The sequence below is a fragment of the Oncorhynchus kisutch genome, linkage group LG18 (genome assembly GCF_002021735.2).
Source record: "Oncorhynchus kisutch isolate 150728-3 linkage group LG18, Okis_V2, whole genome shotgun sequence".
Classification (NCBI taxonomy): Eukaryota; Metazoa; Chordata; class Actinopteri; order Salmoniformes; family Salmonidae; genus Oncorhynchus; species Oncorhynchus kisutch.
The window spans coordinates 44,531,102-44,545,475 of record NC_034191.2 but is presented as its reverse complement, the minus strand read 5'-3'; the positions used below and the strand labels follow the sequence as shown (position 1 = coordinate 44,545,475).

Here is a 14,374-nt window from a genome sequence, read left to right as displayed (position 1 = left end):
CATATTCTCCAAACACCGGCTTCTCTGACATTATCACTTAAATAGGATTCTATACTTCACACTGGAGTATCCCTCAATCATGTAGTGCTTATTATAGAAGTGTGTAATATCCTGTAGAATACACTCCATACTGTAGTACCTTTCAGTCATTACTGTTTTTCTCAATTGTGTACAAACAATTTCTGGATCTGTGTTGAAATGTACAGAACACCTGATCATTTTCTTGCCTTAGTACCTGACTTGCATGTATTATACCACCGTTTGCAAAACATTGAATAGAAAAGTGAACAGTGAATGAAACATTTACTGTTAAATGTTTTATTCACACAATAATGTGTGCAATTGTGTTCACTGTTTCAGTCGAGTAGTAAATAGTACTGCACACAATTCTAAGTCATCCCATCAGTGTCATTTCATGTACAATATATGGAAAGATCTAGGCAATGGGGACTGGCTAATTTACAATATTAGGGACATGCAGAGAATGTAGGTTATTTCTAACTTTGGGTTACACCTAAATCATCTACAACATTGGGACATTCCATTTCAGAGTTTTGCTCTGGTGTGGATTTAGGCCTATACATTCCTATCAATTATACAACGGGTGGGTCTAATCCTGAATGCTGATTGGTTAAAAGCGCATTCCAGCTGTGTCTATTCCACAAATTACCCCCGGCTAAATCTATGACGTTATTATAACTATTTACTATGTTCCATCTGACTGCGCTATCAACTGTCTCATCATCCCAGGCAGGGAAGTTATACATTTGATCTCCACTATAAAAAAAAACATCTAGACATGATCTCATATTTGTTTTAGACTAACACGGAACCCAAACCGGCTGCGTGTGTGCGCCATCGGGCATAAATGTATTTTGTGCCCCCACACCAAACGCGGTCACGACACGCAGGTTAAAATATCAAAACAAACTCTGAACCAATTACATTAATTTGCGGACAGATCGAAAAGGAGATCGAAAGGTCATTAAACAGGTCATTAAACATGTATGGCAATTTAGCTAGTTAGCTTGCACTTGCTAGATAATTAGTCCTATTTAGCTAGCTTGCTGTTGCTAGCTAATTTGTCCTGGGATATAAACATTGAGTTGTTATTTTCCCTGAAATCGACCTGTTCCGACAATTAATCCACACATAAAACGGCCAACCGAATCATTTCTAGTCATCTCTCCTCCCAGGCTTTTTCATCTTTGAATTTATATGGTGATTGGCATCTACACTCTTACCACGACAACCGGCAAAACATTTAGTCTTTCAATCACCCACGTGGGTATAACCAATGAGAAAATGGCAAGTGGGTACCTGCTTCTATAAACCAATGAGGAGATGGGAGAGGCAGGACTTTCAGCTCGATCTGCGTCAGAAATAGAAAGGAGTTCTATTTTAGCCCATGGCAACGCAGACGCTCGTTGGCGTGTGGGTGCAATATTGAATAACATGGATTTCTAAATGTATTTTGTGACACTCGCACACGCGACATGTCAGGTCTGGTCAGCATGTAACATTTAGTTTTCAAAAGCAGAGATTTGTATACATTTTGCTGTCTGTCTCCCCCTGACATTTGCAACATTGTTTCAATATTCAAATATATAATATCAGATCTCCAACTGTCCAATAGTAATGAACGCGTATGGGTCGGGATGGGAGAGAGGCAGGCAGCGTTTCTCAGCCAGTCGAAAGCATGAATCAGCTGGCATTACCGATATATACAAAGAAATGTCAATTGAAAAAAGGTAAAACAATCGAAATGCAGCGAGTTTGCAGTCATTCCAGCTTCAGTTTGAAGTTATTGTGCTAGTTGTGTTGTTGGCTAGCTACTCTGAACAACAGTGTCCTAACGAGAGCACATTTTATATGCAAGGCAAAATCATGCCTCAGTAGCTCATTGTTATGGATGTATCCAAATAAATATCACTAGAACACAGCTTGAACAAATGCAGCTACTGTTTGACGTGACTGTAAGTTAGTCATAGTTGGCAAAGCAAGGGATAAGAACGTTGCCAGCCAGTATGACAATGGAACATTTAGGACTAACGACTGGGTCTCTAGCAACCGAACCAATAGAACGAACGACCAGCCGGCTTGGGTAGCAACCCTAGCTTTGTTTCGGGACTATATCTTGTGGAAGGATGACATAGTATTAATAAATTCATCAAAATAACGTTTTTTATGAAAATCTGTCAATCAATATTTGAATATGTTGGTAACCTATTGTATAAAAGTTGGCATTGTCACTTAATTGTATTCCTCCATTGTATTCACCTTTCCTTATTTCCATTTTCGATTGTGTTTCAATGGAAAGTCTATGAGCAAACCAACCTTTGTATTGAATACATGGAATTGGATTGTGATGATAATGAATTAATCCTGCCACAATGTGCTATAATATAATATTTGATGTGTATGAAATTGTTTGGTGAAATAGGCATAAAAGGAGAGTAATTACCCATAATTCTGCACATTTGGATAGTTCCAAAGTACAACTATTGTCTTGATCTACTCTGGATTTTTAGAATGGAATAATTTTCTGTTTTGTCTGTTTGGACACGAGATAAGTATGGTTGCGGTAGTCTTTGCAGGAAGTCGTGATGTTTTGATGAATGTATATTTGCAATTTTGAAGGTATTAATAAAGTTTTGAGGAATCTATGTTGTGAGAAAGCAGCTACAAATTGTAAAAGGCATTTACTGTTTTGCAAAAGGCAACAGAGTTATGTGTCTTGCGGACTGTGTTTTGAAAATCGACAACATAGTACATGCTATAGTTTACCATAGTATACTGTGTTGTGTGCTATGGTAGACCTACAAATAAATGTATGTGTACTATGAGTATTGTAAATAATGTAATTTATTTATCCATATTACTCTACTGTGCAATGACAATCATGAACACAAGTAATGTGTTGTACTGTAAATATGTATTCATTGGAAAAATCTGCTGTATCATGGTGGAAAGCTGAGAATCATCCCATGAATGACATAATGTTATACTTAGTGCAGCAGTGTACTGTAGAGAATAGGGTGCCATAGGGTGGACACAGGCCTTGTCCAGTGTTGGTTAGCCTTTCATTTCAATAGATTGGATGCATTTGGAAGCACAACGGAGGCCGAAGACCTATGCATCAGTGTTTCATTGATATCACTTTCTCATTACACCAATATGTTTCTTAATAGTTTAGGATCAATGATCAGTGGATTTTCATCAAAGTGAGTTCAAGCGCTTACTGGTCTCAATGCGAGTGTAGCGAAATGCTTGTGCTTCTAGTTCTGACAGTGCAGTAATATCGCAGTAATATCTAACAAGTAATCTAACAATTCCCCAACAACTACCTAATACACACAAATCTAAAGGGATGGAATAAGAATATATACATATGCATATGGATGAGCGATGGCAGAGTGGCATAGGCATAGGCATGATGCAACAGATGGTATAAAACATACATGTGAGATGAGTATTGCAATATATGTAAACATTATTAAAGTGGCATAGTGACTAGTGATCCATGTATTAAAGTGGCCAATGATTTGAGTCTCTATGTCGGCAGCAGCCTCTCTGTGCTAGTGATTTCTGTTTAGCAGTCTGATGGCCTTGAGATAGAAGCTATTTTTCAGTCTCTCGGTCCCAGCTTTGATGCACCCGTACTGACCTCGCCTTCTGGATGGTAGCGGGGTGAACATGCAGTGGCTCAGGTGGTTGTTATCCTTGATGATCTTTTTGGCCTTCCTGTGACATCGGGTGATGTAGATGTTCTGGAGGGCAGTCAGTTTGTCCCCAGTGATGCGTTGTGCAGACCACACCACCCTCTGGAGAGCCTTGCCGTTGAGGGCGGTGCAGTTGCCGTACCAGACGGTGATACAGCCCGACAGGATGCTCTCAATTGTGCATCTGTAAAAGTTTGTCTGGGTTTTTGGTGACAAGCCCAATATCTTCAGCCTCCTGAGGTTGAAGAGGCTTCGATGTGGATAGGGGGGTGCTCCCTCTGCTGTTTCATTAAGTCCACGATCATCTCCTTTGTTTTGTTGACATTGTGTGAGAGGTTGGTTTCCTGACACCACACTCCGAGTGCCCTCACCTCCTCCCTGTAGGCTGTCTCGTCATTGTTGGTAATCAAGCCCAGTACTGTTGTGTCGTCTGCAAACTTGATGAACGAGTTGGAGGCGTGCATTGCCACGCAATCATGGGTGAACAGGGAGTACAGGAGGGGGATGAGCATGCACCCTTGTGGGGCCCCGGTGTTGAGGGTCAGCGAAGTGGAGATGTTGTTTTCTACCTTCACCACCTGGGACGGCCCGTCAAAGTCCAGGACCCAATTGCACAAGGTGGGGTTGAGACCCAGGGCCTCCAGTTTAATGATGAGCTTGGAGGGTACTCTGGTGTTGAATGCTGAGCTGCAGTCAATGAACAGCATTCTTACATAGGTATTCCTCTTGTCCAGGTGGGATAGGGCAGTGTGTAGTGTGATGGCAATTGCATCGTCTGTGGACCTGTTGGGGCGGTATACAAACTGAAGTGGGTCTAGGGTGGCAGGTAAAGTGGAGGTGATATGATCCTTTTACTAGTCTTTCAAAGCACTTCATGATGACAGAAGTGAGTTCTACAGAGATATTTAAATGTGTGAATAAGATGTTGTGTATATATTTCTGTATGGCGAGCCTGCGGTTTGATTTAACCCATGGATATTTAAATATGTAAAGACAATGGTGTGTGTGTGTAGGACGAGGCTGGTGACCGTTATAACTCTGTAGTAGGCCCCAGGCCTGACCTCGAACAGCATGGTTTTGGATTCACTTTCATGCCCGCTGTCAAAGTGTAATTAAATATAGATTCTCTGGGTTCACCTTGGTTTCTTCTAACCAGTGTCAAACTGCTACTCCTCTCATTTCAATAGAGCTGCAGTTTTAGTTTAAGATATGTTTTGTGGCCTCGACAAACGATTTCTGTATGGACTTTGCTTTGTGCACGGGGGCATTGTCATACTGAAACAGGAAAGGTCCTGCCACAAAGTTGGAAGCACAGAATAGCCTAGAATGTCATTGCATGCTGTAGCGTTAAGATTTCCCTTCACTGGGACTAAGGGACCTAGACCGAACCATGAAAAACAGCCCCAGACCATTATTCCTCCTCCACCAAACTTGACAGTTGACATTATGCGTTCAGCAGTTAGCGTTCTCCTGGCATCCACCAAACCCAGATTAGTCCGTCGGACTACCAGATGGTAAAGTGTGATTCATCGCTCCAGAGAACGCGTTTCCACTGCTCCAGCGTCCAATGGCGGCGAACTTTACACCACTCCAGCCGACGCTTGACATTGCCCATGGTGATCTTAGGCTTATGTGCGGCTGCCCGCTAATGGAAACCCATTTCATTAAGCTCCCGAAAAACAGTTATTGTGCTGAAGTTTCTTCCAGAGGCAGTTTGGAACTCGGTAGGGAGTGTTGCATGCAACGCTCTTCAGCACTCGGCGAGATTATGTGAGATTATGTGGCCTACCACTTCGTGGCTGAGCTGTTGTTGCTCCTAGACATTTTCACTTCACCGTAACAGAACTTACAGTTGACCGGGGTGTGGCTGAAATAGCCAAATTCACTCATTTGAAGGGTTGGGTTGTCCACATAGGGCAGCTGTGGCCTGGTGTGGTCCTCAAACCTCCCCTCGGGGACCCCCAGACTTTTACCAATTCTTGAATAGTTTAAATACATGGAACAGCTGGGGGTCCCCGAGGAGAGGTTTGAGGACCACTGCATTAGATCACACCAGGCCACAGCTGCTGGTATTTAAATAGAGTAGTGAGTGAAGCTAGAGTAAAACTCCAAAACACATCTTCTCAGTTTCCTCACAGCAGAGATTTCAGGTATGCTTTGGTGTATGTTCAATGTGGGACCATGATAATTCAGGTAGAGCAGAGTTGTCGCTCGGGGCAGGGAGGAATGATTTGGCGAGCAAAGATATCAGGCGAGATAGTGGTATCTCCGTGCATTAAACACAGACCCAAGGGTGACCCCGGCCTGGGCCGGCGCCATCAGCTATAGCGGTACTGTGATTCAGTTTACATGAACATCCTGAATCACCAGCCATTCTCTTTTATGGGAGCTGCTGATACTGCTACTGCTTTCAAGTGGAACAGCAAAAGCCCTCTGACTCTCTGAATAGTGATGGTGTTTTAATAATGCATCTGCAACCTGCCGAAGGTCAGTTGAGGTCTCAGTTGTAGCACTGAAGATATCTTCTGTATTCCAGAAGGGGACTCCAGGCACTCTGATGCAGAACATTCTGTTTGGTATGGAGTCAATTCCCCAAAGTGTCTCAACAGTCAATGTTGTCAAGGGAATGATGGAAGTGTGACAGTAATGTTATCTGTGCCACCAACAACTAGTATTCTAGTTTTGTTGTGTCAAGACAAGTCAGTCATTTTTTGTTGCTCTTTCGCTGCCATTTCTGCTTCTGAGTTATTTTTCATTGTTTCTCACTTTTTTCAGATGTAATGCATTAAAAAAACATACTGTGGAACAGTTGCAGCCACTAAAAAAGTGATTTATTGTACCATACATTGCAGCAATTGTTTTGCCAATATCGTAGGGCAACCTAACTTTTAAAATACCGCAACTGTTATTCTATGTTGATGCTGTGTGACTCTCCCTTGCTGGCATGCTGGATCAATATGTAGTGGACACTCTCTTATCAGACCTATATACCACACCAATTCATTGAGCAATGGTTGGCTGGCCCTGCTGTGACTGGGTCGTTTAATTTGTCTAGCAATATTTGTCATATTGTATAAAGTAGTTGTTCTCAATGTTCTGTGGTTACTAAACCACCAATCACATTTGGCTCTGCTTAAAGTACATCCTCAGGTGCAACTGATCATTAGGCCAATGTTCTCATTAGTCTTCACAACTACTCCACGTGGCTAGGCCCAGGGGTACTAGTATCCCAGGCTGAGAACCAAGGGTCTCTAGTTTGGACTCAAACTCCTAAAAATATTCAACTCAACACCACACGTCTCATCTGCATAGTAAGGAATCACACATAAAGATGCATATCCTCTCTAACACCGCAGTTCTTTTGGTTGCTAAATTGTAGGTTCAACTCATGGCAGTTGTACAGTGGTATGCAAATAAACACCGTCTCCTTGAGATGTTTGATTGAACTGACAGTTGTAATGAGCACTTGGCGTGGATTCAGAGTGTGCTTCTGACATCCTGACACATCCATGACTGACAGCTTTGATATTTATGTTTGTAGTTATCCTTCTCCTGACAACTGTTTGCAAACATGGCGAGCATCAAAACCATCAAAATGCTCTGACATTTGACATCAAGGCTTCTTCCTTATCTGCCTGTCAGATGTCAGGCTACTTTACCTCACAACAATATGACCAATACGTCGGGAAACCTGATCACCTTTGTCAAAAACCATGTCTCAACATTCAACACTTGAATCTTGATGTAAAAGGTTGGAGTCGATCATCTTGGAGGTCTCATCCGATAGACTATCATAGGTTCTGCATTCAGTGGTGAGCGATTTCTTCCCAGCCAGTCAGTCAGAAGGCCATTTACCACAATCAGTACCTGTGCGGAGACAGGGTCAATGGCTCCTGTATTTACAGCCGTTCGCAGACCCTGCCCTCTCCAAGCTGCATCCTCTTGATGTGTGTTGACTCCCCAGCTGATCTATTCATCTCCCAGGATTGAAACACAGGCAGTATTTCAGTATGCTTACTTACTGGTAGCCCAATCCCAGACACCACTGCCAGATCTGCTTAGAGATTTCATTGTAGCGTTGACACAACATGCAGCAGACGTTCCAGACTCTGCTGAGAATGTTACTATTCAGCCTTCCGCCACAGAGAGAGATCAGCCGCTCATATAACAAACGGTCTGTCACCACTTCATTTGGTTCGGAGCCTTGTGCCCTATAAAATTAAACCGTCCCGCCACTTTTTAATTAGTTCACATGGAGGCGTGCGTGTATGTTTATCGGTGGATGTGTGTGAGGCACTAGTTATACCAGTTGGGTAGTCAAGTCGGCGCTAGCGGCTTGTTCTGATACCGGTTTCATGTTGCAGTGTGATTAATTATGCACTGCAGATCTGTTATGATGATCATGCTGGGAGTTTCAGCTCTTTTTTTAAAATCCCTTTCTCCTAGAGAATAATGACAAGTGGAGTAAACAAAAAGGAACATTTCAACAAAACATGACATATTATGTCACCCCCCTATTGAGAATGTGCCTACAACACTTTTAATGGCCTGTCTGGGTTTTTGTGGCAGTACTCGACTCTTGGTAATCTAGCAACTGTTTCCTCATACGCCAATTACCGCAGCTGCAGAATGAGACTTCAGGAGAGTTACATTGTAGCGTCTTTCACATAGCCATATTGAGAGCAGCAAGTGACATGTGTCCCACTGTCACCGTATGGTTTGTTGCTCCAGGGGTTGTTCATATATGGATGTAAACACAAGACTTCCTCTCACCATCAGCAGAAGTTATCTGTTTAGGAAAAGAGCAGGTTTGTTTCCTTTCCACAGTGTGCACTAGACTAGAGAGACGTGTGTCATTCTCGTCGACTGCCCATTAATGTGGCCCGACTCCAGCAACTGCTCCACGGCAACTCGCTGAGGCCCCCTCTCCCCCTCTCCTCTCATTCGCCTATTCAGCTGGGGCAGGCCGCTGTGCATGACCCATGACAAGCTACCCAAGTTGATTGGCTATAATTGCATTCAGGAAAATTTATTCAGCTTTGTGTGTTTTTTTTTCTCTAATTGTTGTTTTCCTGCTGCGATCAAGGAAATACGGAGCATGTTCAGAGGGAGCCTGGCCTGTAATGAACTCTTGGGCTAAACGCTGTCTGGCTTACTGATGCGTCCTGATGTTTGACACATTGTTTTTCAAGACTTTACGTAAGCTAACAGAGATCAGGGAACAATGGACAAGAGTCTAGGGTTGTGTCCCATAGTAGAGAATAGGATGCCATTTGGGACACCCTAGTAATATGGACATGCAACAAGGCCATATAAATAAATCGAAATAGCCTTGAAACAGGCTCACTGTATGATGATCATTTCTCTCCCCCTTCCCTACTCACTGGGGGACCTGTGTGACAGCTGTTATTTGCATACAGTTTTTCCGGAAACCTCTTGAGAAAGTCCACCTTGAGAAATATGCTGGCAGGTGTGATGTTTCAAAACGAATACTCTCTATGTTAATCAGTGGATAAAGTGAGCAGTTAGTTGGTATCTTTGCCTGTTATCGTACTCAACCACACATGCTGACGTACTACTTTAGGTGAAGGATGTGATATTCGGTCAGATCATAATGTCAACACACACCTGGTAAAGAATGGAGCCCTTGAGCTGCAGTGAACTGGTGATTTTGCCAATTGAATATATTGATGTCTGATGTGGCAATTGTGTTTAATGCGATGATCCTTTTCTTTGTGCATAGTGTATTTATGTAAATTGTGTCAAATGATTCAGCATTAGCTGCTATTGACACTTTGTAATGTCAAATTTGTGAAATAAACCATTATCTCTATTGTTCACAATTGTACACGTTAGAAAAATATGTATTTCACTACTTGACCAGCTCCTCATTACAAAGACTGACACAGTTCAGTCTGCTTCATTTCCTATTTGATCCAGCGATATGACCATAGATAAGTAAAGCCATAGTCTATAACTAGGGCCCAGAGTTTTTCCTGATCAGGTCACATGATTATTGAACACACCGGGACCTAGAACAACTAATAGCAATGTGAGTAACTCAGGATATAGATAAAGAGTATACAATTAGTTACTTTCTAATTCTATACAATTATTATTTTTTGATAAGAGCCTCCAAGATATATACAGTGCATTTGGAAAGTATTCAGACCCCTTGACTTTTTCCACATTTTGTTACATTACAGCCTTTATTCAAATTTTATTTTTATTTTTGAAGTCCTCAATCTACACACAATACACCATAATGACGAAGCGAAACCAAGTTTTTAGAATGAGCAAATTTATTAAAAACAAAAAACTGAAATATGACATTTACATAAGTATTCAGACCCTTTACTCAGTACTTTGTTCAAGCACCTTTGGCAGCGATTACAGCCTCAAGTCTTCTTGTGTTTGATGCTACAAGCTTGGCAAACCTGTATTTGAGATCCTCTCAAGCTCTGTCAGGTTGGATGGGGAGCATCTCTGTACAGATATTTTCAGGTCTCTCTAGATATGTTTGATCGGGTTGAAGCCCGAAGTCACTTCTGCGTTGTGTTTGCTGTGTGCTTAGGGTCATTGTCCTGTTGGAAGGCGAAACTTCACCCCATCCTGAGGCCTTTCCAAATCATGTCCAATCAATTGAATTTACCACAGGAGAAAGGATGATCAATGGAAACAGGATGCACCTGATCTCAATTTCGAGTATCATAGCAAAGGGTCTGAATACTTATGTAAATAATACATCTTTATTTTTTTGCAAAACTTTCCGAAAACCTGCTTTTGATTTGTCATTGTGATAATGACAAAGAAGATAAAGGAACTTTAATTTTTTTTAGAATAAGTCTGTAACGTAACAAAATTTGGAAAATGTGAACGGGTCTGAATACTTTCTGAATGCACTGTAGAATTTGTGACTTGAGAATCACACCCTTGATTATGGTTAATTTCAGTTATTGTGAAAGTTAATAATAATGCTTTTTCTAATCAGAAAAGGAACAGGGTAGTGCAATGTAGCGTACCAGATAAACGAAAAAGGCCTATACTTTGAGGCTGCGGTGAAGATAGATGGTAGTTGCTTTGTGTTCTCAGTGTGTGTGTGTGCTTGCATGCGGATGTGTGTGTGTGTGTGTATGTGTCTGTGTCTGTGCGTGCCTGCGTGTATGTGTTCAGATGCCTGTGAACATGTGTATGCCCGCGTCATAGATTCAATTTATATCATTTTTATATGGTCACACCAGAATGAATTTGGATCAGATATAGTTTGATTTCACACAAGAGTGACTATCATGTGGAACAGGTGCTAAGCTGATCCAGGATCAGAATCTGTGATCATGGGCAAAACCACCAACTAATACATGTGTGCCTGTCTTCATGTTAACGTGTGTAGGATCCAGGCTTCTATATAATTCATACATCCATGTGTTATGTTCTCCAGGTGGCTGTGACAGGGGGACCCCCGGGGCAGGACCCATGAGGAGTCATAGAAGATGCTCGCAGCCTGGGCGCCTCTGCTCCTCTTAGCCATGTGGGTGAGATGTTCCTCCGCTGGGCCGCTCTCCTTCAGAATAGGTGAGTAGTCTGATCTCTGACCCTGCATGGCTGGAAGGCACAACTCGCCTCTCCTCACTCCCTATTCAAAAGACGACATCACAAGAACTCCTCTATGTGTAATTCTAGGCCTGGCTGAGACTTGCTCTGACAGCTGATTGCTTCTTCATTGCATCTCAGCAGCACTTTGACCAGAGGTCGGTATCACTCCAATTGTACTGTAACAAGAAAAGGCGGTATTTTCTGAATGTTATATTCTGTCTGTTTCTGCCTGTCTGTTATTTCTAATGCAGCAGAAAGGTACAGAGTACTTTCTTCTGTGCAATCGAGTACCTTAACCAAACGGCTAGATAATCAAATTTTCTGCTACCATTTCCCGAGCCGCAGTGAAAAAAAGAGTGTCAAAATGAGTCATGATATTATACTTTGCCGTAATTGAGTGTTAGCTGGGAAAACCAGTTACCAAAGTGCTTTGCGTTCCTATTTAGACACATTTTAGTGTATGGTGTTTACAGGCCCATACTTGTTTTCACACTGAGATGAGAGGGAGGAGAGAGGGATGAGAGGGAGGACAGGGGTCCTAATCTCATTACGTTAATTTGCCAATCCGTAGCCGGCTAACCGCCAGCCGTAGAGCTTGGTCTGGGGCAGCAGTGACCTAGACATCTCTCTCTCACAGCAGCAGAGGCCACCTCAATATGGGCTGATTTCTAACAGCAATCACTCTGACAGCAGGAGAAGGACAGACAGACGGTGCTGCTGTTGGTAGAGTCCAAGTACAGAGTTTCAAGAGATGGGGCTCTGTAGTTTGGCTCTGCCGAACGTGTTTATGAGAGAGTGTATTATTGACATGGCAGCGTACGGGAGCTGTGATCGAAATTATAGGCGTTGAGGCTAACAGCAGCATAACAGCAGTCTATATTTATTTCTACAGTAGCATATCTTTAAAAACATCATGTATATTGGGTAGCAAGCCGTGCAGGGATCAGAGAAAGGTCTGACACGGTGAATGTGCCTTGCCGATCAATTATTAACGCGCCCAATATGCTTGCAGCGGAACTTCTCAGTTTGCTTCAGCCATCTCCATGTGATCGTGACAGGGAACAACAAACACACAGCTCCTCAGCTAGCACATTTGGTTCCTTGGAAGTTGTGGGAACGTACGTTTTTGATTTCCCATTGGTTCTGGGAACGAAGTGAAAGGTTTCCTGACCAGTAAGACGGAACGTTTTTAAACGTTCTGAGAACGGAAAGTGTAGATTATTTGGAGGCTTTCTTAAAACGTTTACTGAATCTTTTAAGACCGTTGAAGTCGGAAGTTTACATACACATTAGCCAAATACATTTAAACTCACTTTTTCACAATTCCTGACATTTAATCCTAGTAAAAATTCCCTGTCTTTCATCACATTCCTAGTGGGTCAGACGTTTACATACACTCAATTAGTATTTGGTAGAATTGCCTTTAAATTGTTTAACTTGTGTCAAATGTTTTGGTTAGCCTTCCACAAGCTTCCCACAATAAGTTGGTCTTTAAAATGGTGTATAATACTTATATGTTTGAGGAATTTTAATTATGAGATTTCTGTTGTTTGAATTTGGCGCCCTGCACTTTCACTGGCCGGTTGTCATATCGATCACGTTAACGGGATTTCAGCCGTAAGAAGTTTTAAACAGCTTGGAAAATTCCAGAAAATGATGTCAATTATCCTATCAGAAGCTTCTAAAGCCATGACATCATTTGAGTCAATTGGAGGTGTACTTGTGGATGTATTTCAAGGCCTACCTTGACATCATGGGAAAATCAAAAGAAATCAGCCAAAGAACTCAGAAAAAAATGTAGACCTCCACTGTAGACCTCCACAAGTCTGCTTCATCCTTGGGAGCAATTTCCAAACGCCTGAGTGTACCACGTTTATCTGTACAAACAATAGTATGCAAGTATAAACACAATGGGACCACACAGCCGCCATACTGCTCAGGAAGGAGACGTGTTCTGTCTCCTAGAGATGAACGTACTTTGGTTCCGAAAAGTGCAAATCAATCCCAGAACAACAGCAGAGAACCTTGTGAAGATGCTGGAGGAAACGGGTACAAAAGTATCTATATCCACAGTAAAACGAGTCCTATATCGACATAACCTGAAAGACCGCACAGCAAGGATGAATCTGCTGCTCCAAAACCACCATAAAAAAGCCAGATTATGGTTTGCAACTGCACATGGGGACAAAGATTGTACTTTTTGGAGAAATGTCCTCTGGTCTGATGAAACAAAAATAGAACTGTTTGGCCATAATAACCATTGTTATGTTTGGAGGAAAAAGGGGGAGGCTGGCAAGCCGAAGAACACCATCCTAACCGTAAAGCATGTAGGTGTCCATAACTTGTTGTGGAGATGCTTTGCTGCAGGAGGGACTGGTGCACATCACAAAATAGATGGCACCATGAGGCAGGAAAATTAGGTGGATATATTGAAGCAACATCTCAAAAAATCAGTCAGGAAGTTAAAGCTTGGTTGCAAATGGGTCTTCCAAATGGACAATGACCCCAAGCATACTTCCAAGTTATGGCAAAATGGCTTAAGGACAACAAAGTCAAGGTATTGGAGTGGCCATCACAATGCCTTGACCTCAATCTGAACTGAAAAAGCGTGTGTGAGCAAGGAGGCCTACAAACCTGATTCAGTTACACCAGCTCTGTCAGGAGGAATGGGCCAAAATTCACCCAACTTATTGTGGGAAGCTTGTGGAAGGCTACCCGAAACTTATGACACAAGTTAAACAATTTAATGGCAATGCTACCAAATACTAATTGAGTGTATGTACACTTCTGACCCACTGGGAATGTGATGAAAGAAATAATAGCTGAACTAAATCATTCTCTCAACTATTCTACCATTTCACATTCTTAAAATAAAGTGGTGGTCCTAACTGACCTAAGACAGGGAATTTTTACCCAGATTAAATGTCAGGAATTGTGAAAAACAGTTTAAATGTATTTGGCTATGGTGTATGTAAACTTCCGACTTCAACTGTATGTTGGTTGGTGATATGGATGTGATACGGATTCGCACAAGTCCTTGCACTTTGAAAAGCAATGAT

General features: G+C 42.1%; 1 protein-coding gene across 1 annotated transcript in view; it reads left to right on the top strand.

The window, feature by feature from the left end:
• Window positions 1-11,164: 11,164 nt before the first annotated feature.
• The window catches only part of grik4 (glutamate receptor, ionotropic, kainate 4), a 202,237-nt gene continuing 199,027 nt past the window's right edge, over window positions 11,165-14,374 (top strand). The window contains exon 1 of the mRNA XM_031796144.1: window positions 11,165-11,294. Coding sequence (XP_031652004.1) covers window positions 11,213-11,294 — 82 coding nt within the window. The 5' untranslated portion in view covers window positions 11,165-11,212. The remainder of the gene's footprint in view (window positions 11,295-14,374) is intronic.